The 27116-nt window shown below is 43.6% G+C and overlaps 1 protein-coding gene across 2 annotated transcripts in view; it reads right to left on the bottom strand.

Moving 5' to 3' along the window:
• The window catches only part of LOC136588666 (acid-sensing ion channel 2-like), a 785500-nt gene that overhangs the window by 209670 nt on the left and 548714 nt on the right, over positions 1-27116 (bottom strand). For both annotated transcript variants that reach the window (XM_066588061.1, XM_066588060.1), the window contains exon 2: positions 12437-12587. In XM_066588061.1, the coding sequence (XP_066444158.1) occupies positions 12437-12587 (151 nt within the window). The remainder of the gene's footprint in view (positions 1-12436; positions 12588-27116) is intronic.

The raw sequence follows: 27116 nt of genomic DNA, 5'->3' as shown, positions 1-27116 counted from the left end.
GCGCAGTCCCTTCTGATAAATCACAGTCCAGCTGTGCGTGTACTGACTTCGCCTCAGATCGCCAGCAGAATACAGAGAAAGGACGGCAGACGGCAATATAACTCCCACCTCCCTCTGGTCTCCAGAACTGGAGAGTTGCTTTAAGTGTGAAATCTTCCCACTTTACCGTGTTGTGTTGAAAGCTCAACATTTATCAAAGCTTGTAGTAAGTACATACGCTGCATCTCAACCCTCCAGCTCGAAATGCCTTGGGCAAAATGAACAGAGCTCATCGTAAACTGCTAGGGGTTAAATTGGTTGAAGAGGAAAAAAATGGTGCATCTGGAGGCACTACTAGTAAGAAGTCCATGTAGACCAACAATGCCTCCGGATGAATGATCTTCTTCCTCATCAACAATTTTGATCATTAGATTATTGATTGCTTGCCTACAAGTAGTAAGGCCTAGATATTAATAAATAATATAGACAGATAGATAGATAGATAGATAGATAGATAGATATGAGATGGATAGATAGATAGATAGATAGATATGAGATGGATAGATAGATAGATAGATAGATAGATATGAGATATATAGATAGATAGATAGATATGAGATAGATCGATAGATAGATAGATAGATAGATAGATATGAGATAGATCGATAGATAGATAGATAGATAGATAGATAGATAGATATGAGATAGATAGATAGATAGATATGAGATAGATAGATAGATAGATAGATAGATATGGGATACATAGATAGATATGAGATAGATGGATAGATAGATAGATATGAGATAGATGGATAGGAGATAGATAGATGGATAGGAGATAGATAGATGGATATGAGATAGATAGATAGATAGATAAATAGATAGATAGATAGATATGGGATACATAGATAGATATGAGATAGATGGATAGATAGATATGAGATAGATGGATAGGAGATAGATAGATGGATAGGAGATAGATAGATAGATATGAGATAGATAGATAGATAGATATGAGATAGATAGATAGATAGATAGATATGAGATAGATAGATAGATATGAGATACATAGATAGATATGAGATAGATGGATAGATAGATAGATATGAGATAGATGGATAGGAGATAGATAGATAGATATGAGATAGATAGATAGATATGAGATAGATAGATAGATAGATAGATAGATAGATAGATAGATAGATAGATATGAGATAGATAGATAGATAGATAGATAGATAGATAGATATGAGATAGATAGATATAAGATAGATAGATAGATAGATAGATAGATAGATAGATAGATATGAGATAGATAGATAGATATGAGATAGATAGATATAAGATAGATAGATAGATAGATATGAGATAGATAGATAGATAGATATAAGATAGATAGATAGATAGATATGAGATAGATAGATAGATAGATAATTAGATAGATATGATATAGATATAGTGTCTCCCATTCATTGCTTTCAATAGGAGACATCACAATAGTGTGCACCTACCGATGGATGGTGTACGAGTGAGGGGAATAAAGGAAAAAAATAAATAAAAATCGCTCATGTGTATGACCCCATTTAAAAGATTTTCTCAGCTGTGTGTAAATGGCCTCAGTGTATGGCGGCAGCTCATCTATAGCTCTCTCCTAGACCCCCTACAGTCTGTCTTTCGACCTCAACACTCGACAGAAACTGCCCTTACAAGGGTATCCAATGACCTACTGACAGCCAAATCGAGGGGCGATTACTCCCTACTGATCCTCCTCGACCTTTCCGCAGCATTTGACACTGTTGACCACAAACTCCTCCTCTGTATGCTCCGCTCCATTGGCCTAAAGGATACTGCCCTCTCCTGGTTCTCCTCCTACCTATCTGACCGCTCTTTCAGTGTCTCCTTTGCTGGCTCTACCTCCCCTCCTCTTCCCCTTGCTGTTGGGGCCCCCCAAGGCTCGGTTCTTGGCCCCCTTCTTTTCTCCATCTACACAGCCCCTATTGGACAAACCATCAGGAGTTTTGGCCTCCAATACCACCTGTATGCTGATGACACCCAGCTATACACCTCTTCCTGTGACATCTCTGCACCTTTACTCCAAAACATCACCGACTGTCTGTCTGCTGTCTCTAACATCATGTCCTCTCTCTACCTAAAACTAAACCTCTCTAAAACTGACTTACTGGTATTTCCACCCTCCACTAACCGACCTCATCCTGACATCTCCATCTCAGTGTGTGGCGCCACCATAACTCCTAGACAACATGCCCGCTGCCTTGGGGTCATATTCGACTCTGATCTATCATTTACCCCTCTACATTCAGTCTCTGGCCTGAACAGGTCAGCTGCACCTCAAGAACATCACAAGAATCCGCTCATTTCTCACTGTGGACACGCTAAAAATGCTTATTGTCGCCCTCATCCACTCCCGTCTCGATTATTGCAACTCGTTGCTGATCGGCCTCCCCTGCACCAGACTCCACCCTCTCCAATCCGTCCTAAATGCGGCAGCCAGGCTCATCTTCCTGTCCAGCCGCTACTCGGACGCCTCTGCCCTGTGCCGGTCACTGCACTGGCTGCCCGTTAAATACAGAATTCAATTTAAGCTCGCTACCTTCATCCACAAAGCCCTCCACAGCGCAGCGCCCCCCTATATTGCCTCCCTCATCTCAATCCATCACCCAGCCCGGGCTCTCCGCTCTGCTAACGAAACCAGACTGAGCGCCCCTTTAATTCGAACTTCTCATTCCCGCCTCCAAGACTTCTCCAGAGCAGCACCGGTCCTCTGGAACGCACTACCAAAGGATACCCGAGTAATCCAGGACTCACAGAACTTCAGGCGTGCTCTAAAAATGTACCTCTTCAGGGAGGCATACCGAATTCCCTAAACAAACCTCTCTGTACTCCACCTGATAACATGCTCCCTGACCTACTGACTGCAATCCCTGCTAGCCATCATAAACCGCTCCTGCAGTCATACTGTTTCAGCCATCACACGGCTAAACGTCTGACCACTGTCTGTGTGTATAGCATCCCTCACTCTCCACCTCCCCATACCGTGCACATCTCCAGCCCCTTTACCTTCAGTATCACCCCACTATTCGTAGTATGCAAGCTCGTTGGAGCAGGACCCTCACCCCTATTGTTTCCATCAGTTGATTACTATGTAACCGTGGTTCTGTAATGTTTGTACTTTTGTCTTTCTGTATCCCCTGTCTATGTAAGCGCTGCGGAATATGTTGGCGCTATACAGATAAAGATTATTATTATTTATTATTATTATTAAGACAGATAGATAGATAGATAGATAGATAGATAGATAGATAGATATGAGCTAGATAGATAGATAGATATGAGCTAGATAGATAGATAGATAGATAGATAGATATGAGATAGATAGATAGATAGATAGATAGATAGATAGATAGATAGATATGAGATAGAAAGATAGATAGATAGATAGATAGATATGAGATAGATAGATAGATAGATAGATAGATAGATAGATATGAGATAGAAAGATATGAGCTAGATAGATAGATAGAAATGAGCTAGATAGATAGATAGATAGATAGATAGATAGATATGAGATAGATAGATAGATAGATAGATATGAGATAGATAGATAGATAGATAGATAGATAGATATGAGATAGATAGATAGATATGAGATAGATAGATAGATAGATATGAGATAGATAGATAGATAGATATGAGATAGATAGATAGATAGATAGATAGATAGATATGAGATAGATAGATAGATAGATATGAGATAGATAGATATGAGATAGATAGATACATAGATATGAGATAGATAGATAGATAGATAGATAGATAGATAGATAGATAGATAGATAGATAGATAGATATGAGATAGATAGATATGGGATAGATAGATAGATAGATAAGAGATAGATAGATAGATAGATAGATATGAGCTAGATAGATAGATAGATATGAGAGAGATAGATAGATAGATAGATAGATAGATAGATAGATAGATATGAGATAGAAAGATATGAGATAGATAGATAGATATGAGCTAGATAGATAGATAGAAATGAGATAGATAGATAGATAGATAGATATGAGATAGATAGATAGATAGATAGATAGATAGATAGATAGATAGATAGATATGAGATAGATAGATAGATAGATAGATATGAGATAGATAGATATGAGATAGATAGATATGAGATAGATAGATAGATATGAGATAGATAGATACATAGATATGAGATAGATAGATATGAGATAGATATATAGATATGAGATAGATAGATAGATACATACATAGATATGAGATAGATAGATATGAGATAGATAGATAGATATGAGATAGATAGATAGATAGATAGATAGATATGAGATAGATAGATAGATAGATAGATATGAGATAGATAGATAGATATGAGATAGATAGATAGATAGATAGATAGATAGATAGATAGATATGAGATAGATAGATAGATAGATAGATATGAGATAGATAGATAGATATGAGATAGATAGATAGATAGATAGATAGATAGATAGATAGATAGATAGATAGATATGAGATAGATAGATAGATAGATAGATATGAGATAGATAGATAGATATGAGATAGATAGATACATAGATATGAGATAGATAGATATGAGATAGATAGATAGATAGATAGATAGATAAGAGATAGATAGATAGATACATACATAGATATGAGATAGATAGATATGAGATAGATAGATAGATAGATAGATAGATATGAGATAGATAGATAGATAAGAGATAGATAGATAGATAGATAGATAGATAGATAGATATGAGATAGATATATAGATAAGAGATAGATAGATAGATAGATAGATAAGAGATAGATAGATAGCTAGATAGATAGATAGATAAATAGATAGGAGAGAGATAGATATGGGATAGATAGATAGATAGATAGATAAGAGATAGATAGATATGAGATAGATAGATAGGAGATAGATAGATAGATAGATAGATAGATAGATAGATAGATAGATAGATAGATAGATAGATATGAGATAGATAGATAAGAGATAGATAGACCCACCTCAGTAAAGCAATGAATAATCTTAGCATTCCTATGCACAGTTTCTTTATACATAGCAGAATTGGGATTCACCTCTGAACATGACGCATCTTAAATGACTCTCCAGGAATTCATCTGCATTGAGTGGGCCGCTAGTTGAGTAATTAATGGGAAACACAGGATGATCTATAAATGGACTCCTTCCAGGCCACATGTGGCATTTCCAGGAGTACATGTACGAGTATGCCTGATCATATGGAGGGAGCGCTGCTCCGGCATACTTCATATGCTTCTTGCAACAATTTTCCTCTGAAAATATTTCCTGCATCCTGTCCGGGTTTAATAAGTTGTACCGCACATTACTACGGGATTCCTATTGACTCGCAGCTCCGGTTTATGTTCTTCTTGCTCAGGAAAGATTTAATAAAGTGTCTTCGACTAGAATCTGAGCAACTTATTGTATCAGCTCACACATCAAATGTGCCACATCCTTTGTCAGCAAATCAGCCTTTGGGGCGACTAATGGATTTTTCTGCATGATCAACTTTTAATAAATGTGATAAATTAACACACATGGGTGAACGGTAATAAAGACTAACAAGGCTGTGAATATTCAAATGTTATATATACATACCCCAAAGGTGTGAGGAAATCACATAGAATACAAAGCATTATGGAAATGGGACGATGGCTCAGAATATATGTGCGGACTGATGGGGACCATAAACTCCTTGAGGCTGCCCTACATCTTGCAGAAGTCTGTAATCTGCCTGCATTTCAATTTGCTGATGCATCAGAGATCCTCCTGACTGCTCTTCTATATTAGGCCGCATGCACGTGGGCAGGGCAGATTCTGCATGCGGAATCCCGCACGGAATCCGGCCCTGACTGCGGCAGGTGACCCTGCGCACCTGTCATCCTCTTCACCGGCGTCCGTGTGGACCTGTCTTCTTCCGGCTTTTCTGTACTGCGGATGGTCCACACGGCTCGCCGTCGGACATGTGCAGCGCAGATTTTTTTTAAACTCCTGCTTCTCCCATGGAGTCTGCGTCGCGTCCGCAATGTTAATTGTGGATGGGCTGCGGGTCGGACGGCTTCCATTATCTTCAATGGAAGCCATACATACGGGAACTGTAGTAAAATGCAGCATGCTGCGATTTTTCATCCGCATTCGGAAACTGCAATTGGTTTCCACTCGTGTGCATGAAGAATCATTTTTCCCTAACATGCTATGGAGGGTTATTGCTGCGGTATCTGAAGGCGGATGCCCGCTCCGGATTCTTCAGCAAAAATCTGTTCGAGTTCATGAAGCCTTAACGGACCATCGGTAGGCTGTCCCCATAGGGCATCTGTTGATCCACTAGGATCAGGATGTAGTCAGCATAAGTTTACATTTTGCTTTGTGACAGTCAATACGCTTATATCAAGAGTAGTGGTGAGCAGACTTTGAAAAAGTTGAATTCTTCCGGTTCGCCAAATTTGAGCAAAACGTTTGGTTTGGTCCGAATCAACTCAAAGAGAACTGAAACTTCATCAATACTCCTAAAACCGGTATACAACGCGGTCTAAAGGCGGATTCAGATGAGAAAATTATCACAGCCAGATAATGGGACAAAATGAAACCACTGATCTCTATGGGATTTCAGTAGAGATGAGCGAGTATACTCGCTAAGGGCAATTGCTCGAGCGAGCATTGCCCTTAGCGAGTAACTGCCCGCTCGAGAGAAAAGGTTCGGGTGCCGGCGCAGAGGAGTGGTGAGTTGTGAGTTGCAACAGTCAGCAGGAGGGAGCGGGGGGGAGAGAGGGAGAGCTCCTCTCCGTTCCTCCCCGCTCTCCCCCGCAGCTCCCTGCCCGCCGCCGGCACCCGAACCTTTTGTCTCGAGCAGGCAGGTACTCGCTAAGGGCAATGCTCGCTCGAGCAATTGCCCTTAGCGAGTATACTCGCTCATCACTAGATTTTATTGGTTTCGTTTTTATGACCCAAGTATAACGGATTCCTGTTGGGGAACACAACCCACATTATGCACAACATCTAGTCTCACCCTTTCTAACGGCTCATTCACATCAGTGTTGGATTTCCATTGAAAAAAAAACTGTCATCTAATGATGAGTCCCTAATGGCATTTGTGTTTTATGGTGTTGAAAGTGCTTCATATCAATATTTCTTGTAACATCCAGTCGTTATGCTACTTGGCTCTACTATACGTTCTGGTGGTATCTGAGTACTGGGAGACAGGCTGCATGGACCGTAGCCAATTTGTGGCATTCCTGTACAAGCCCTTTAAGGAAAAGCTAAACAGTCAGAGACTTTGAATTTTCAGAGTGAAAATCTAGACAAGACTGGACTAGCAAACCAAGGACAGGACACAATGAATGGACAGGCTAGAACAATGTATCCTAGAAAGAACATATGTTGTCACAGCTATCAACTGCACCACACTGTTGAAGCTAAAAGTATTTATAGAAAGGCTAATCAATCAAACTCTCCTCTCTGAACAAAGCAGAGCAGTGTACTCCGCTGACGCCCTCCAACAGGTCATATTAACCACCCCAACAACCTAGAAAACAGAAGCTAACAATGTAGTAGGATTTCTCTCTATGAATGAATCATCAGTGCATCAGAGCTCTATAGCGATAGTATCCAAAAGAAGTACAGAAAGAAGTGGAGCTATGACAGCAGACTAGGGGGTTCACATTTTAGTGATAAATGAGACAGAATTCTAGGGTTCTGCCAGCTCAGAGAACACCACAGTTATGAACGGGCGTATCAACATAGGCAAAGAGGAAAGCAGAAAGACTGAGCAAATGAAACAGCCCCTTTCACGACTAATAGTCGAGATCACGGATCTATCCTTGGTCTTGACTACTATTTGTGAGAGGGGTGCGCCATATCTGCTTTCTTCTTTGCTTATAGTGATAGAGTCCTGTATTCACTCCATCCGCTTTGCCAATGTCCAAGGCACAGCATGGCACACAGTAGTCCTATTAAAGCTCCGCACTGTCTGGCATGATTGGCTCTTACCTAATCCACCCTTCAGACTACAATTCCCCTGTCCCTGCACTCATTTTACATGCCATCCCCTAGCCTCCCCATGCGCTATGTGCAATTCTCTCGAAAACAGCTTCAACATGCTCATTAGCAAGATAACTTTGAGCAGTTTAATTGCTAGTAGGGGCTGCTGCCAGAGGGAATCACAGGTTCAGAAGACACCATGCCTGTCCCGAATATGTTGATCCCAAGGACAGATGGAAAGACCTTGATGCTTTGCCAGTCCAAATAGCACTCTGTTCCTCAGGCACAACAGGTGTATCCACATCCCCCTCTACGTAGCATGTTCCCTGTAATATAGAACCATAGGGGGCTTCTATTTCGGAGAGGGGGATGTTGAGAGCGTTAGCGTTGACATTTTCCAATGCCAAACGAGCAGAAGGAGGTCCATTGAAATAACTTTTCGGCTCTGCACAAATAATAAAGGAGCACTTCTTAATCACAATATCACAGATATAAAGCAGGAACGTCAATGGTCCGATTGTTAATTGTTTACTTGTAAACCGCTGTCCTGCCGCTTGCATTCAATCTCCGAATCCATCAGCCGTTCCAGCATCTACCCACACACCTAGTATCCGGAGCGAGGCGCACAATAACAGCTCGATATTCTGTGTACAATACAATATAGGCAAACCGGTAACCTGGCCTTCAACTGTTCCATCATTTCTATTTGCAGAAATGCGCTTTAACCTTGTGTACCGATTCTCAAACAGCGACCCGTCCGCCTTGGCGAGGACTTAACTAGTTGTTGTCACCCCTATGATCGGAACGTCATTAGAGGAATCTCTTTCATGCACAATTAGAATTTTTTCCATTGGTGGGTGTGATGTGATACTACAATACCTCCACTATTGTATACCTATTGAGTTGTATCCTTATAACACACGTATCCCCGGTACTTCTGTGTTTGGTAGCTGTCTACATATTATGCATATATATTCCTGACATAGCAGCGTCAATAAATGCTACCATTATAGATTCATCCTTGACAGCTTGGGCTTTTCTTCTTGTTGTAGCATAACCTGATGTTAATAGTAATTGAACACTTCAAGATGTAACCTAGCATCACTAGACAGTCAACCAAAATGGCTGCCTTCAAGAATCCAAAATACCGATTGGGCTAATGGATATTAGAAGAACCACCCAAAAGAAAGGGATCTGTATTTTGTTTAAGGGGGTTGTATCACAAAGACCATTTGGGGCCACTGCATAGTGTATGGAGCCATCTGCTTCCTGCTCTGTACAGGGTGATCGTTGGCCTGGCAGTTCCGAGTCATGGACTCCAATTGATCAACTATTGAAGACCTGTCAGGTGGATAGGTCATCATTTTTTTAAGAGCTGGAAAACCCCTTAAAGAGGTTGTCCAACGATGACAAGTTATCCCTAGGATAACTAGCTGATCTGTGGGTCCAATTACTGGGACTCCAACCAAACCTGAGAATTGAGGTCTGGAGTGCCCCAGAAGGAGAGGAGCAACAGTGATTCATGTGCACCGCCACTACCCTTATATCAATAAGACCGCCGGAGATACCGTAGCCAAATTCAAGCCCTTTACTTCTGGCAGTACCATTGAAGTTAATGGAGTAGCAGCGCACATGTTTAACCAACACTAGGGATCCCAGTTTTTGGAATTGGTTGGGATTAGAGATGAGCGAGTATACTCGCTAAGGCACATTACTCGAACGAGTAGTGCCTTAGCCGAGTATCTCCCGGCTCGTCTCTAAAGATTCGGGGGCCGGCGGGGGGCGGGAGTGGCGGGGGAGAGCGGAGAGGAACGGAGGGGAGATCTCTCTCTCCCTCTCCCCCCCCCCCCCCGCTCCCCCCCACTCCCCACCGCAACTCACCTGTCACCCGCGCTGGCAGCTGAATCTTTAGAGACGAGCGGGGAGATACTCGGCTAAGGCACTACTCGTTCGAGTAATGTGCCTTAGCGAGTATACTCGCTCATCTCTAGTTGGGATCAAAGTGGTTGGACCCCATCAAACATCTAATTACCCCCTCTCCTGTAGATAGGGATTAGGGTTCAATCACAACAGCGTTTTTTTTTCCATTTTGCTGTTCCATAAAATGAGCAGTAAAACAAAAAGTAGCGGTTCCATCTTACTTCCCATTGATTCTCATGCTTTTCTGAGCCGCAGCCATGCTCAGGCCGGTTCCATTCCATCAGGCTTTCCATTTTTTTTAACAGAAAAACAGCACATTTTGCAACTCTTCTTTCTACTTAAAAAATGGAAAGCATCTAGAAAGGACCCTTCTGCTTTTTGTTTTTTTTAGATCAAACCTAATGGATGAATGGAAAGGTTTCCGTTTAGTCTCATTTTTGTTTACCATTTAAGGGATCCATTTTTAATGAGCATTCACAGAAGGGAAGAAAGATAAGAGAAAAACAACAGATCTGTTAAAAATGGATGCAAATGCATTAAAACAGAAACAAACTGATAGAAATGGTCCATTTTTGTGACAGATATGTCTAAAAACCAGAAACTGCAGTTTGTTTGGTTCCATTTTAATTCTGTTTGGCTATTTCATTTTTTTTAAAAAAGGATCCATTAAAAACAAAAAGCAAAATGCTGACAAGAGCGTGAGCCCTAACGTGTTTGTGTGGAACATTTTTAAAGGGTGAATACACATTTTTCCATCCCTGCCCCCTCACCTGATTGCCTATCACACTCTGGAAGTTTCCTCTGCATGATGCAGTCACTATTACTACTGGGGTCAATATAGGAGACACTATTAATAATAGTGTCTCCTATATCAGCTCCAGTAGTAATAGTATTACTACTGAGGCCACTGTGGATGGTCACTATTACTTACTGAGGCCACTATGGGGGTGTCATTATTACTACAGAGGCCACTGTGGAGGGTCACTATTACTACCGAGGCTACTGTGGAGGGTCACTATTACTGCTGAGGCAACTGGGGTGGGTCACTATTACTACTGAGGCAAATGTGGGGGTCACTATTACTACTGGTGCCACTGTGGGGGTCATTATTACTACTGAGGCCACAGTGGAGGGTCACTATTACTACTGAGGCTACTGTGGGGGTCACTCTTACTACAGGGGCTACTGTGGTGGTCACTATTACTACTGAGGCAAATGTGGGGGTCACTATTACTACTGGTGCCACTGTGGGGGGTCACTATTACTACTGAGGCCACTGTGGGGGGTTACTATTACTACTGAGGCCACTGTGAAGGGTCACTATTACTACTCAGGCAACTGTGGGGGGGGGGTGTCATCGTTACTACTGAGACCACCTTGGGGGGTGGTCACTACTACTATTAAGGCCAATGGTATGCTCACTATTACCAATGAGGCTACTATAGGGGTCACTATTACTACCGGAGCTACTATAGGGGTTACTATTACTACTGAGGCCACTGCATTTGGGTTACTTTTACTACTGAGGCCACTGTGGGGGGCCACTAATACTACTGAGGAAGTAGATAGCTCCATACATTATGCAGTGGCCCAGTGTGGTATTGCTGGAACACCTTTCATTCACTTCAATGCTGTACTTGTGTTGCTTCTCTTGTTTGAATATACCACTATGTTTATTGTGTGCCTGTCATTATAACGGGGAACATGTGGTAAGAATGGAGATGTACTTTTTCTCTGAGCGGGCTCCGGAAGTACAGAGGGCCTATAGTCAGTTAGTGGGAGTACTCTGCTGAAGAAGGACTCAGAAAACCAGATCGCTGTGGATATTCCACTGCGGTATACATTCCTAGGGACCGAACCCTCAACGAGGGAGTTACACTCAGACATTAGGGAGTTACCCTTGGACACAAGTTAATGCCAAGTATCTGACGGATTCCGATCCCACTGGCTGAAGGCAACACGCTGCCAGTTTCACCACAGGACCTCTGACAGAATCAGTGCCGTCCACCCATGGCTGTGATGAACCACGTGGATGAGAGAAAACTAAAAAATTACAGCATGTTCTGAACTACGGACTGGTTCACTATGTGGTCGCGTCCTCTCACCACTGTATGTGCTTTTTATCATGGGCAATGCCTGCGACCAAGCGTTGGTTTAGGCCCATCCTCTGCTTTATTACCCAAAGCTACCGTATGCATGAACTGGGTGGCCTGGGGCGCTCAGTTTCCCCTAACCACCTATCTGGGACGCGTCCTGAATTACACTTCCATGACAGGCCACTGTACAATGTATGGAGCTATTTGCTTCCTGCTCTGTACCGGGTGACAGCAGGTCCTGTGAACAGCTGATTGGCCAGGATCCCAGGTGGTAGACCTCCACCGATCAGCTATTGATGACTATTCTGTGGACAGATTACATGGATGATATAGAGCATCGAAGATGAAAGCCATAACATAAGACCTTTATATAGAGCCACGTACCTGTCTCTCCCCAGATGGGAAGGTATTCGTCTTGTTGGATGTCCAGCATGATTTCGAGGCCATTTCCAGTCCCTCCTTTTACAGTGGTCAGTAAAGGGCGGCCGTCATGCCCAGAATTAAACATGTAACATTTACCATATCTTGTGAACACCTAGAAAGGGAGAAGAGTCAGGGTGTTAATAATTCATCAAAAGACAATATTTAATCTATCACCCTCATAAAAGATTGATCAACCAAGATGTGTAGCTAGCGGTATGACAGGCTGCCCTCTACTTCTCCCAGTGCGGGGCTGATCTAGATTTCATCTTTCTCTATATTGCACATTGCTGCATCTCCCAGTGGAGCCTACAGTCGAATGTTCCTACCACAGTCATATTTCATGGTAAGCCAATTCCTCTACAACTAATTTCGCAAGGTCAATGATTATGACTGTCTAGAGGAAACGTTTGGAAAGATACAACCGAGCCTCGCGACATCTTTACCGAATGCCATGCTTTACTAAAATTGTAAAGCATGTACCCAACTTGTTGTTCAGTTTTAGTAGGGTAGGTGTTGGCAGACAGAGGGGTACACATTTTTTGGCCGTAGAACCACATTGCTGAATTATACCCATTGACCCGAGGCTACACACAGACTTTTTGTTGCTTTCCAATTTTCATAGCAAGTGACAGATGCGGCCCAGAAGTGCCCTGAGATCTGTAGAAGTATTCCTCTAGATTGCAGATGGCACTCATACAGAAGCGTCCTCCGCTAACTCCTGAGGAAAGAAAAAAGGCATATACGTCCTACGAATGCCTTCGATGGATGCCATCCGTAGACCATCTGTTACCACTGGCTTCTATATAACATGTACGATTAATGTAAACGTTTCTACTGGATGCCTCCAACAGATGCCATCTGTTGCCTATCTTTCCCATATAAGCTCCCATGTTAAAAAGTAACCGCCAAAAAGTACGCTTTTCCAATTTCTGAAAAATTGGAGACTTTAACGAGATTCAAGAAGAGTTAAAATGACCCTCCGGTTTCAAGATTGAATTTTGTCCTGGGACCAGAACGAATGTTGTATTCTCTGCTGTTGGTCTTCTATGCCAATGCCCCTCTGATCCGCTGGTTCCAGATCCTGTTTTCAGCCGTCCAAGAGGGCTGACAAAGTCTTCAGACTACTAACGCACTATACCTGCTTACTGATTAGCCGTTGTTGCTCATGTGATCAATTCTGGCCAATCAGAGAGCACAGTGTACACTAGATATCTATAAAATTACATGGCCATCTCGGATGCCTGAAAACAAGATACCTTACCAACAGATCGGTGGGACATTGGGAGAGAAGAACAACAGCAGTTACTATACTCTGATTACGGGACATCCAATTGTTTTAAAGGGGTTCTCCAGTTGTAAGCTATTGATTGCCTATCCATAGAATAGGCCATCAATAATACAATAGCAGGGGTCTGCCACCTGGGACCCCACTGATCATCTTTTCGCTAGGCCAATGTGATAGTGGACTGAGCTGACTTCTGCAGCAAGCAGATAGCTCCGTTCTCACTGCAGTGGCCAGGCTTGGTATTACAGGCAAAGTTGTGACTGAAGGGAATGGGTGTAATATCAATCCTGATCACTTCAGTAAGAACAGAGCTGTCTACTTCCTTTAGAAATGAGCTCAGTCTATGAGCACACTGGTTCGCCAAACAGCTGATCAGCAGGGGACCTAGGCAGTGGACCCCTGCCTTGCTATTGCTGATGGCTTATCTATGAATAGGTCATCAGTAGTTTGCAGCTAAGGACGAACGGAGGGAAATACCATCTTGAACTGTATGAGCCATTAGCAGACAGTATCCATAGAGATTATCTGATGTCATTAGGGCCAATGGAGCCCCACCAAGTACTAACATATGGAAATAAATACTACTTTTGATTCTTTCTCATGTGTCCAATTACTTTGGAAGGACAGTGTATCTGCAATGCCAACTCTCAGGCCAGCACTCCATTGACTCACACCGGCGCATGTGAAGAGGGAAGTAACATGCACTCCGCCGACATACAATAACTACAGCTCTGCATGGGTGATGTATGTGGAAGGATGTTAGTAGATTGGTACATCTTGGCAGAAAGCTGTAAGCCCCATGTCCTGTATACATTATCTCCTCATAGGCTGATGCACAGCTCATCTGTAATCCGGCCTTTAACATTTGGATTTCCCCACAGAGGGATTTTTCCTTTAATTTTCTATTCCTTTCTTTGCTACTCGACAGCAGAAAATATATGAGGAGTTTTTATTAGCAGAGACATTTTATACAAAATACACAGAGCGACATAAGGGAACTCCTCTGGGTGCCGTTCACCTCATCTTCCTCACCTCCGTGATAAGGTTTTCCTCCTAAATTACTCCAGCATCGGCTGATTTATAGGATAAGACATCCGCTATCTTCGCGGCTTTCTTTATTGCAGCCGAGATCGGATAGACGGTTCCAACAATAAAATGTTAGGAGTAATTGTGACACCGAATGCGGGCGTATTAGTGGAGGGGAGAACAATAAACCGGGGAATGACACCTCCTTCCTTCATCCTACACACAGAAAGTTCCATTTACAGGGTCGTAGCGTAAGATTCATCATCGGTAAAGTCATTGAAGATGTTCAAAGTCGAGATTTTAGAAGAATAGCGCCAGGCTGTTTGACAATAATCATAGTAAACCGCTAGGGAGACGCCATCCAGAATCACACTGCATGGCACGCTTAGCTAGGTGTAATCAGGAATCCTGACCACGGCTGACCTGACGCTTCATTATTCTGTTTAGCCTCTTCGTCAGCCTTTATGGAGGACGCATTGTCCGAAATTTACCTTTTGCTTGAATTAAGTTTTTATATGAAATATATTTTTTTGTAACTTGATGCTAAGATTTCTATTTTAAAAAATCCTGAAATCTTGCAGTTTTCACATTGACCACTTTGGGCTTCTTCACACTAATGCTTTCAATTGTACTTTCCTGCTCTGTTATGGCAACAGGAAAGCTCAACCCACTGGTTGAAGGGAATCCATCAGGCAGATAGATGTGGATCCGCATTGTCACACACTCATTTGATTTTGGACTGTCTGGGGAGACAGCACCTGGGAAACCCCGATTTTCACCCTTGATCCCTTCAAGTGGGATACGGTCTGTGCTACAGGGGTCCCAATCCGTTACTTGCACAGATAGTCCTGGTACTAGGGCTGCTTACTCTGCACAGGGCTGAGGCGCGATACTTGAACAGATGCATATCCAGGGATGTAGCAATGGTCAGAGCTGGTGGCATAGAAGCAATAATGGGGGTCAAAGCAGATGGTCAGTGTGGGCAGTAAGCAATACAGAGCCGTGGTCAGGCAGCGTAGAAGACATGATGGTCAGAAGTGCAAGCAAAAGAGAGAACTGGAATATACAAAGAGAGGGTAAATGTGTGAATGAGCCAAGGACAGACACCAGGGAGCTGGTTCTGTAGAGAAAACTTTTCAGCAGTCATCTCATTCTCATCGCGGGCAGAATTACACTGAGAAGTAACCACTGTATATATAACACAGGACCCACCATTCACAATAGCTTTTAGCCACAGCTCACCTCCTCCCCCATCCTGCAAATGTCACAAAGCATGCCCACAACACTCTCCCATAGATGTCAATGGGTCCCTCCTGTCCATTGGGCTGTATGAGAGCAGCAGCTGCTCTGGAATAACCGCACAACTGGCTTCGGCTTTCTATAACCAGATTAGCTTTTTGCCAGGAGCGGGACCCGGGGCAATGAGCTGATTAAGGTCCTATTTTGAAAGGGGGTGTCTAATTTAGTAATCTGCATAAAGCTGTGAATATATCTCGCACTAATTCAACAAGTTCCAAGTTCTCATTCAGCATCATGTAAGCCACCGGTGACAGGAAGTTGTACTGAGCGCACAGCAGGAGAGCGCCGTGACAGCTCATTAACTAGGATGAGCAAAGGAGGAGCCTTCTAGTGCATATTCCCAATTATTATTTGATTTATCTCAATATATCATTAAATATGAGACGTTTTCTACATGTTTGTGAATGCTGAAATGAAATCACTGCTATAGGATGGATTAGTACTGAGCCCGAGTTTGACATCCATTCCTATTACTCTTCTCAAGTTGACATCCTTTGCTGGCAAGCCAGACGCATATAGATGGATTTTTGCATTATCTTCCATTTCCAAAATGAGCCGAGTCAAGGGAAACAGGGCTTGTTTATCACACGAATATATACTGAAGAACCACTTTTTTAAAGCAATCGTCTCTTTCACATTTCGAGTTTGCTTTTATGCAAATTATCCCCATGGCCCCGGAGCGTAAAATCACGTTTTCCATGGATGAGTTTCAGTGAGAATCCACATTAGATGGGAGAATCCAGCAATCTGTGCAATTTCCAATGAGTCCTGGTCATCAGTGCTAGACTAGCCGGGGTCGGGATGCCAACCACATGGGTTTTCTGGTGTAACGGTGTCACCAAAAGGGGTCAGAAGTGGATGTCAAGAATTATTCTGTTTAACAGGTGCTGCACAGTCAAGGAAATTGCAGTTGAATGCAATGTTGGCGTTCCAACTAACATGTCCAAATTCAAAGCTTGGTGTCGCTTAGCACAGATGGGCTATAGCAGCAGATGACCGGCTCCACTGTCATTGGGTCTAAGAGGAACGGAAAGGAAAAACTCCAGAGCACAAAAATTGTATCACTGAGCAGCGGAAAGACATCTCCTGGTCAGGGGAATCCAGATTTCTGTTGCATCGTGCTGATGGGAGGTCACAATTTGGCACAAGCAGCATGAATCGCTGAGCCCTTCCTCTCAGCTGGTCAGAACATGTCAGCACCTCCATCAAATCTGCGGCAACTACAAGAAGCTTCCTGTCCGCAGCGGCCGATATTACCAAAAATTGAGTTCAACACTCAGTGGAATCTACAGTACGATGAATTACTGTCATTCTAAAGGCCACAGGAGGTCAACGCTCTACTAGATGAGGGTCTCCAACTGCTTCACGACCAACAATGGTAAATTTATGTTATGCAGTTGTGAATGGTGTATGGAGTGGGCTCAGGAGCCGTATCCGCTCCATACCCGGAGACTATCAGTGTTTGACAGCTGACAGCAATCAGCAACTGCCGTGATTGGAGCTAGCTCCGATTGCAGTACTTAACTATTTAGATGCCGCAGTTTAAATCAGCAGAAGGCAATTTAAAAAAGAAAGTTAATTTACTTTTTAAAAGCAGTAAAACTATAAATATAAATTTGTATCACTGTAATTCTACTGACCAACAGTACAAAGCTAACCCTTTCCAATCCACTGTCTGACATCTTCCTACATTCTGATTGAAGCTTGTACAGCTCCAAGGTCAGAAGACGTCCGACAGGGTATTCTTACCAACTATTGCCAGCCACTCTGCTGTGGGAGCCTCTCTGTAGCGCACACACTGGCTATAGCCAGTAGATGGCACTGTTGTATAACAGCAAAAAGAGAAAGCCTTTTAGGAAACCCTGAATCCAAAATTGAATTGGAAAGGGTTAATATGTCATCTTTACTGTAGCATAAACACCGTAAAAACGAGACCTTTCCAAAAAAAAAATCTTTTTTTTTTTCATTTTACCCCACTTAAACATTTTTAGTGCATTACATTAAATTGTACCAATAAAAAAATACAACTTGCCCCCCCCCCCCTTTCCTTTCCAAAAAAAAAGCTCTCATGCAGCTGTTTTGATGGCAAAATAAAAATGTTACAGCTCTTGGAAGGCGGGGACGAAAAAAAACTAAATAAAGAAATGAATAACCTCTGGTGTAGATTGAGATAAGGGTGTTGTCTGCCCATTTATGTTGTCTGCCCATTTATGTTGTCTGCCCATTGATGACCTATCTTCTGGACTGGATGTGCCGTTCCAGCGCTGCTCTCCAATTGATTCCACACTTCTTCCAGTTCGCTTATGACAACTTCCAGCCCACTGCACTGCACAGCGGGCCAGACGATCAGCTGATGGACAGGGATTAGAGATGAGCGAGCGTACTCTTTTTGGGTGTTTTTGCATTCGAGCACCGATTTTTTTCCGAGTAACTGAGTACTCGGACGAAAAGATTCGGGGGGCGCTGGGGGTGAGCGGTGGGTTGCACAGGGGATTGGGGGGGGGAGAGAGAGCTCCCCCCTGTTCCCCACTGCTACACCCCGCTCACCCCCAGCGCCCCCCGAATCTTTTTGTCCGAGTAGTCAGTTACTCGGAAAAAGCAGTGCTCGAGTGCAAAAACACCCGAACCGAGTACGCTCGCTCATTTCTAAGCGGCAGACCCCTGTCCATCAACTACTGATGACTAGAGATGAGCGAGCACCCAAATGCTTGACTCCGCGTTATTCGAGTCAAGCTTCTCGTAAAATTGGAGAGCTCTACTCGATTAATGAACCCCATTGACTACAATGGGAGACTCGAGCATTTTTGAATGTTGGGCGCCGGGTGCCGAGGTTTTTTTTTTTTTTCTAGCTTGGTTCTCTCTCTATCTCTCTCTCACCAGCCAGCCAAAAAATTTGTCAATGACGCGTGCTGCGCCGCGGCGAGGAGGGGCCAAAACAGGCACGTCACAGCGGGGAGGGGCCAAAAACTGGGGCGGGTCGAACACGGCTTGATGCTCGTTCAAGAAATGAGCACCATCGAGTACGTTAATACTCGAACGAGCATCAAGCTCGGCAGAGTATGTTCGCTCAACTCTACTGATGACCTATCCAAAGCATACAGTGAACAAAAGGGCCGACAACCCTTTTAATAATGCGGCCGTTCAGTTGAAATACGTTACTAAAGAAAACGAATTACATCAACTGTAAGAAGTCAAATATAAGCTGATAAACACCAGTCTGCCAATCCCTGGGAGCCCACCCACAAGCAGGTTTTTTTTTTGGGTTGCATCACTTCAACCAAGAGTGATGAAGGCCTTAGCTGACAACACATGACCAATTCCAAGAAGCTTGGGCCTGTTTATATTGACTCCTACTGAATTAAGTCAGCGCAAAGTTTCTACAAAAACAGCAAGACGCGATCAAAGGAAATGCCAGAAGAGATAAGAAAGAATTTCTTAAATATGTCTTTCTGGAGAGGGTCAGCAAGAGGTGAATGCTGAAACTTGGAATACATATTCATTTCTAGGCGGACTAATAAAAGCCTGGCATACTACGGCTTGTATTCTACGTAGACGTCTAACCCGCAGATGAAGACTTTCTTTTATTTATCGAGGTACAAGAACATTGTGGTGGAGGTGCCCATCGTATTTCTGATGTTCTCATAGAGTCATCACAACACTGACAGTTCAGCCCCGAACTACTAAATATTCATGTCAGTAAACTTTATTAACTCTTGAATTAGATGAAGTCTACGAGGACAAGAAGGAAAGCAAGGAAGCCGTACCAGGAGCATATGTATACTCAGAGTCCCTCTATACAGGCTGTAGTCAAAAGACAGATCCGGCACTATATCGCAGTACTAATGTGCCATAGAGAAGTAGCAATAGGGTACTTGCATAGAAAGGCATGGATGTGCTACATCACGGTATGGCGCATGGGCCTCTGAGGGCCCTGGAACTTGCATTTCAATTTTGTGTTGTGGAAGCTGTAAGAGCGAAGGAGTAAAACCCATTTACTAATTTGAAGAGTAGCATGGGAGAAGCAGAAATACACTTTCCGCGTCTCTCTAAGTCCTGTAGGACCGCTGCTAGGACTGAAGTAAGTAAACGTAAGTTCTGGCAGTGCGGCTTATGTGAAAGCATACTCAAAGTAGCCAAAGTGGCTGTGATACATGCATGGAGTAGAGATGAGTGAGCATACTAGCTAAGGACAATTGCTCTAGTATTGTCCTTAGCGAGTATCTCCCCGCTCGGAAGAAAAGGTTCGGGTGCCGGCGCGGGGGAGCGGTGAGTTGTGGCCATGAGCAGGGGGGAGAGGGGGGGGAGAGGGAGAGAGAGATCTCCCCTCTGTTCCTCCCCGCTCTCCCCCGCAGCCGGCAGCCGAATCTTTGCTCCCGAGCGGGCAGGTACTCTCTAAGGGCAATGCTCGATCAAGCAATTGCCCTTAGTGAGTATGCTCGCTCAACTCTAGCATGGAGGCATCATTGGATCGATGTTCATGCCAGGAACTCTCAATGTGGATTTACTGTTTCACAGCTACTGTGGTTACATCTACACTGTTCAGCACTGCTGTAATGTCTTCCCTGATGCAGGTATGTCTCCTGTGTAGTACAGAGATCAGAATCTGCAGTTTTTCCATGTACAGTGTATGGCCAGAGCAGCTAGTTTCCTCCCACCAGCTCAGAGAGAAGAAGAGATCCTGCTCTCCTATGTGTACAGTGTATGGAGACATCATAGCAGCAGTCTACACCCGCCAGCTCAGAGATAGGGAAGAGATCCTGCTCTCCTATGTGTATAGAGTATGGAGACATCATAGCAGCAGTCTACACCCGCCAGCTCAGAGATAGGGAAGAGATCCTGCTCTCCTATGTGTATAGAGTATGGAGACATCATAGCAGCAGTCTACATCTGCCAGCTCAGAGATAGAGAAGAGATCCTGCTCTCCTATGTGTATAGAGTATGGAGACATCATAGCAGTAGTCTACACCCATCAGCTCAGAGAGATAGAGAAGAAGAGATCCTGCTCTCCTATGTGTGGAGTGTATGGAGACATCATAGCAGCAGTCTGCACCCACCAGCTCAGAGATAGAGAAGAGATCCTGCTCTCCTATGTGTACAGTGTATGGAGACATCATAGCAGCAGTCTGCACCCACCAGCTCAGAGATAGAGAGGAGATCCTGTTCTATGTCTGTAATGTATGGCAATATCTTAGAATCAGCCAACTCAAAGATAAAAAAGAAGAGATCCTGCTCTCCTATGTGTGCAGTGTATGGAGATCATAGCAGCAGTCTACACCCACCAGCTCAGAGATAGAGAAGATATCCTGCTCTCCTATGTCTGAAGTATATGGAGACATCTTAGCAGCAGTCTACACCCACCAGCTCAGAGATAGAAAAGAAAGGTTCCTGCTGCCCTCTGTGTGCAGTGTATGGAGACATCATAGCAGCAGGCCACACCCACCAGCTCAGAAAGAACTGAGAATTAGAGATAGAGACTACTACAGGGAAAACTGATAATACATCCAGGATACAAGTCACATAATGGCCAGATGCCGTATTATTCCGCATTTACACACACAGCAGCTTATTCTGAAAAGTTACTTAAAAAGTTAGGTTGACTTTAAACCAAAGTCCTATAAACATGAAGAATACTAGTAATAATCCCATGTTTTGCACTTTTTACCTAGTTTCTATTCAAAAACAAATGAGATGATGACAGAGAGTAATGTTATGGAGACTAAATTGATAATAAATATACAGAAAAGCAACTACTAGAACCCGAATGATTGAAAAGGCTGCAACTAATGGTAAGAGAGAGCCGCTCGTTGCGCACAGTGCAGGATTTCTTCGTCACGGTGCGGCACTTTGCAGTCACATTTTCACATATCTTTTTAATATCTTCTAACTTAAAGGCTGGTGTTTAAATGGCCCTAAAATTGACAGACACATTTATAGTCATGTTAGTTTTAGAAGAATTCTATCTGGGGACGGCTAAGAAGCCCTGAAATTTGTATTAACAAGCAAAGAAATGAAGAAGCCGGTAATGCAGACATTCCAATTGTGTTTCTTAGGGTCATAAAAATGATTATTTCTGTAACTACTGCTGTGTGCAGAGGGAGTACCAGCCTAGCGGAGATGAAAGGATACCCCTTGATGATGACAATCCCTCTTTACCACTTGTTCGTGATATTAAAAAAAAGTCTGACTGGAAAATCGCCAATGAACTACTCCCAACGGCGCTCTGGCGATAGCAGTAACATACCTCCTCTTATTGTAGGAGTGCAGCCACGGTCCAGGAGTTAGGAGACTTTACAGGTTCCCCGCGCCGTATGCAGATCAACTCCAATTCGACAAATGGGCACATTTGCAGTTCGTTCTGGTCCAGGCTGTTTGCCGCTGGGTCCTACTCAGCCCCTCCATTTGTGTATGCACCAATCATTAGACAAGGGAGGGGCTGAGAAGGACCCAGCGGCAGAGAGCCTGAACCATAATGACCCGCAAGTCTGCCCATCGGATGGATTGTAGCTTATCTGCATATGGTGCGGGGAACCTGTAAACTCTCGTAACTCTTGGACCACAGCTGCACCGCTACAAAAAGAGAAGGTAGGCTAATACTTATCACCAGAGCGCCAATGCACAGTTGGAAGTAGTTCAGCAGTCATTTTCCGGTGATAGACTATCAAGTGAGCCTACAAAGTTTGTTAACACAATTGACAAGAAGTACACAGATGTATATAGGAGTAGACAAAATCCCCAAATTCAGCATATCTGACCGAACCAAAATAACGAGCATGGTAAATATACAAAACACAACTAAGCAGAGAGTATAGGCCGGATGTCATACACCATATCACATTGTTCAGCACCTAGAATTAGACTTAATAGTCATACAATATATAGTTAAAGGGGCTTCACCAAGATTAAACGTTATCCCATATCCACGGGATATTGGCAACGAAATTGGCTGTGATATTCCAAAAGTACGCGCGGCATTAAGTGTATCTCATCCATACGGTACGGACTGAGTTATAGCGTTAATTAATCATTAATAACTGATTCCATTGTGTCCACATAATACTATTGTATGTTATTGCCATAGCTTCCTTTATCAGATACTTAGTAAATTCTTGCTTGTTTAACTGAACTTGTGTAAAGCCTTTCCATAAATGGTGGGCTATCTCCCACCTGTTACCGACATACGCTTTTCCTAGCAAACAGCCCTGATGACCCGATGCCTCTGATCCTGATTCATTCAAAACAGCAAGCTTGCTCTGCTCAACTATGCATGCCCAGGTCCAACCACTTTCGGGACTTGTACCTATTGCACAGAGCAAGACAAAGCAAGCCGTGTATGGCCAGCAACCAATGCAAGGAACACTGAGGGCCATGTCTAATGGCAACAAGGGTGTAAAACTAAGGCATTGCCATGGAAAAGAAGCAGGTGGACAACTTGAAACAAACTGCTTCAAAACTTTGATTTTCTATCCAGATAAACCCAATCTTGGTCATGAGGCTACCCCTTTAGAGGAGTAATCTCAGTAGGGACTCTGTACTATGTGACCAGTACTGATCACTAGAAAAAAATTAAAATGTTCTAGGAATGTGTTGTGGTACTTTGTCTCCTGATGTTCCGCTCAGCCTTCTCCTGAGGCTTTGTGATTGGCCCACTATAGGCAATGGCCAAATATACTGCTTCCAGAAAACTATGTGACCCCCCCCCCCCCCCACTGATCACTAGAACAAAATGGAGGAGGCGCCAGGAAAGTCTTGTGTTACTACGCTTCTGATTGTTTCTGCTCAGTCTTTTTGCTATGGCTTCATAGTTGGCCCACTATAGGCAATTACCAATCATGTTGCCTCCAGAAAAACCGTGTGATCCCCACTGATCACAAAACAAAATATAAGAGGTGCTTGGAAAGTTTTCTTATTTTGTTTCCTGTTGGTTCTGCTCAAACTTCTCTTAAGGCTTTGTAGTTTGCCCATTACAGACAACAGCCAAACAAGCTACCTCCAATGGTTGAACTCCCACCAAATGGACTTCCTTGCTCCATCGTATAGCCCTTGCCAAAGGCAGTAAGGATAGTGATTAGGTGACTATTAAACAGACATGTTCAGAAGAATCGCATAGCAAACCATATAAGCAAATAAGAGAATGCGAAGAGAAGAAACGATATGAGATCTTAGAGAAAAGCTGGCACTCCAAGCAATGGAAAATCATGACTTAATGGGCAAATGAAGTAAGCAGTAAAATGGGCTATGGCAGGCTTCAGAAGATCTGGCTTCAGTTTGCCAATTTTCCTTTCCAAGATGGATGATGAGAGATAACCTTTAAATATTACGCAGACATGCAAACGCCAACATGGAGAAGTAACGGGAGGGAGGAGGTTTAGAAGGCAGCAATTTCCTGGATGTTTTTCCATCTGGTAGAGAATCTATAGCCATTATACCCTAATAATAAAGCTACGCCACTTCCATTGCAGGAATTGGGACGACGTATATTCATACAGAAGCTTAAAGGTCAACCACTGATCTCTCATAAAAGAAGCTAATCTTGGGAAATATATGAAAAATGCAGTGATTGAAGATTCGGTACAAATCTGATTGTACAAGGCAAACTACGGAACTACCAAAATGCTAAATTTGGAGCTGACCAATGCCCTAGTTGGCATGGTCCACTGAAGTAGTTACCATTAAAGTCACAAGGCATTCTTCTCTGGTAACTACTTCAATGGAATGAGTCAAACATGGCACCGATCAACTCCAAATCCAATCGATTACCATTACCCATAGACATCCTGGTTAGAGAGGATCGGAGCCGGCAGCAGTCCTGGACACTATTGATTTGGCTTAATCAATGTTGTGTCTCGCATAATCTGCAAAGGTGAGCACAACATGTGAAACATTGCACTCCCAAGAGTGCATGAGCACACCGTCACCTGACAACCACTACTGAGCACCGCCACTTCTTTCCCGGTGATATTTCCGCATCACCTGACCAGCGGAGGCAGAGCTCAGTAGCAGTTGCTGGTTGACGCTGTGCTCTTACGGCTGGCAGAGAGCGCTCAGTCCTCGGAGGTGAGAGGAGCACCCCAATGTGGAGGCTTAAATCAGCTGCATGTCCACAGTCAAAATCTGCACCAATAAAGTAGACTTTGACGCAGATTTTCCGATATGTGTGAACGTTCCCTTATAATTGTTTCTTTAAGAGGTTAATGCTTCTGGAGTGTAGGGTGGTGATGGCAGACGTCTCGTGAGATTTTACAAGGATAGGAGCCTATATAGGATTCCATGTTTGCAGGCTGAGGTGTGAGACACGGCAAAACTTCTTGTTGGGCAGAAAGGCTGAGGGTATCATCCGTGGGCTGCCAGGATTCGGCGACAGAAGCTGCTCTTTACTATGGGTGTTATAACCCTGTCAAGAAGTAACTTTCAGCGGACTAAAGTGCCGATGAGCGGTGTCAGAAGACGCAGCACTATCTGCCCGGGAGACCCAAACTGGAAGAAACATTTTGCAGTTGTGACCAATTGCACTTCTCCATTGAGTTTGTTGAAAAAAGGACAAGTAATCATAGGGCAAAGAGCGCACTCCATGTCCTCTTATTGTCTCACCTGACCCAATCCTTGCTCCTGTGAGTACTTCTACTGGCTCTTCGAGAGAACTAACTTGCCTAAGGTAAGCCTCGAGGACTATATGCATACACTTCCGATGGGCCCACCTGCTAAAATTACAGACTTATATAGGTATTGTACCACTTAGAAGCCCTCCTGGACGAAGCAAAGGGCGAAACGTGTGCGCCGGGGCACGGGAATTTGCAGACCCTTGATCACATGGTAACACTTTGCATGACATTGAGCTTGGTTGCACCTATTTTAGGTGGATATGAACATGATTTTCTTTAGGAACTTCTTATATACGTTACCTGGTGATTAGAGATGAGCGAATATACTCGGTAAGGCACATTACTCGAGCGAGTAGTGCCTTCGCCGAGTATCTCCCCGCTCGTCTCTAAAGATTCGGGGCGGGTGACAGGTGAGTTGCGGCGGTGAGCAGGAGGGAGCGGGGGGGGGGGGGGGGGGGGAGAGAGAGATCTCCCCTCTGTTCCTCCCCGCTCTCCCCCGCCGCTCCCTGCCCCCCGAATCTTTAGAGACGAGCGGGGAGATACTCGGCTAAGGCACTACTCGCTCTAGTAATGTACCTTAGCGAGTATACTCGCTCATCTCTAGTGGTGATGTATTTCCCTTGTATTAATGCTGCATCTCCGTCATGTTCTGTTTTTTTTATGTTTTTCTTATATATGTAATTTTCAATAAACAATTTGAGGATAATTTCTGCAGTCCCGTCTCGGAGATGGATTTGGGGTTGACACATTAATAAATACGTAGGACTGACATTTTTGGTAGGATTATAGCTGCCTTTTCCAAAACCTCTAGAGAGGGCTTCCCCGTTTAAGACCTTCGCCTATTAACCACAATGGAAAGCAACTGGAAAGTGAGTCTCTGACTGTAGATGACTTTATATATACATAAGTGACACGGACAGCCCATTGGTCTTCGTGGGACTTGTGTGATACTTTATGTTACCGGTGAGGAACAGAACAGTTTCTACAAGAGTCCTCCACAGCCACTGGCGTAACTATAAGGGATGCAGGGGATGCGGTTGCACCCGGGCCCAGGAGCCTTAGGGGGCCCATAAGGCTTCTCTTCTCCATATAGGGAGCCCAGTACTATGAATAAAGCATTATAGTTGGGGGCCCTGTTACAGGTTTTGCATTGGGGCCCAGGAGCTTCAAATTATGCCTCTGCCCACAGCTAATGATTTGTGGTCCCAGTAGTGATCCCTCTGTGATCGGTTCACCATTGTAGAATCTTCTAATGGTAAGGGATTCTCCAAAGTAGGCCAATCCTTTTAATTTTAACTAAATACTGTATGTAGTAGGGACATCTACCTGTAATACCTCAAGTGGATTGGCATAGACAACCCCATCTCCGTCTACATCCCTGGAGATGGGAAGAAGAATGAGCAGGATGGATTGCTGCTGTCGGGGAGCGGTA

Source organism: Eleutherodactylus coqui, chromosome 13, assembly GCF_035609145.1.
Source record: "Eleutherodactylus coqui strain aEleCoq1 chromosome 13, aEleCoq1.hap1, whole genome shotgun sequence".
Classification (NCBI taxonomy): domain Eukaryota; kingdom Metazoa; phylum Chordata; class Amphibia; order Anura; family Eleutherodactylidae; genus Eleutherodactylus; species Eleutherodactylus coqui.
Note: the sequence above shows the minus strand (reverse complement) of the source record. Positions and strands in the feature narration are given on the sequence as shown.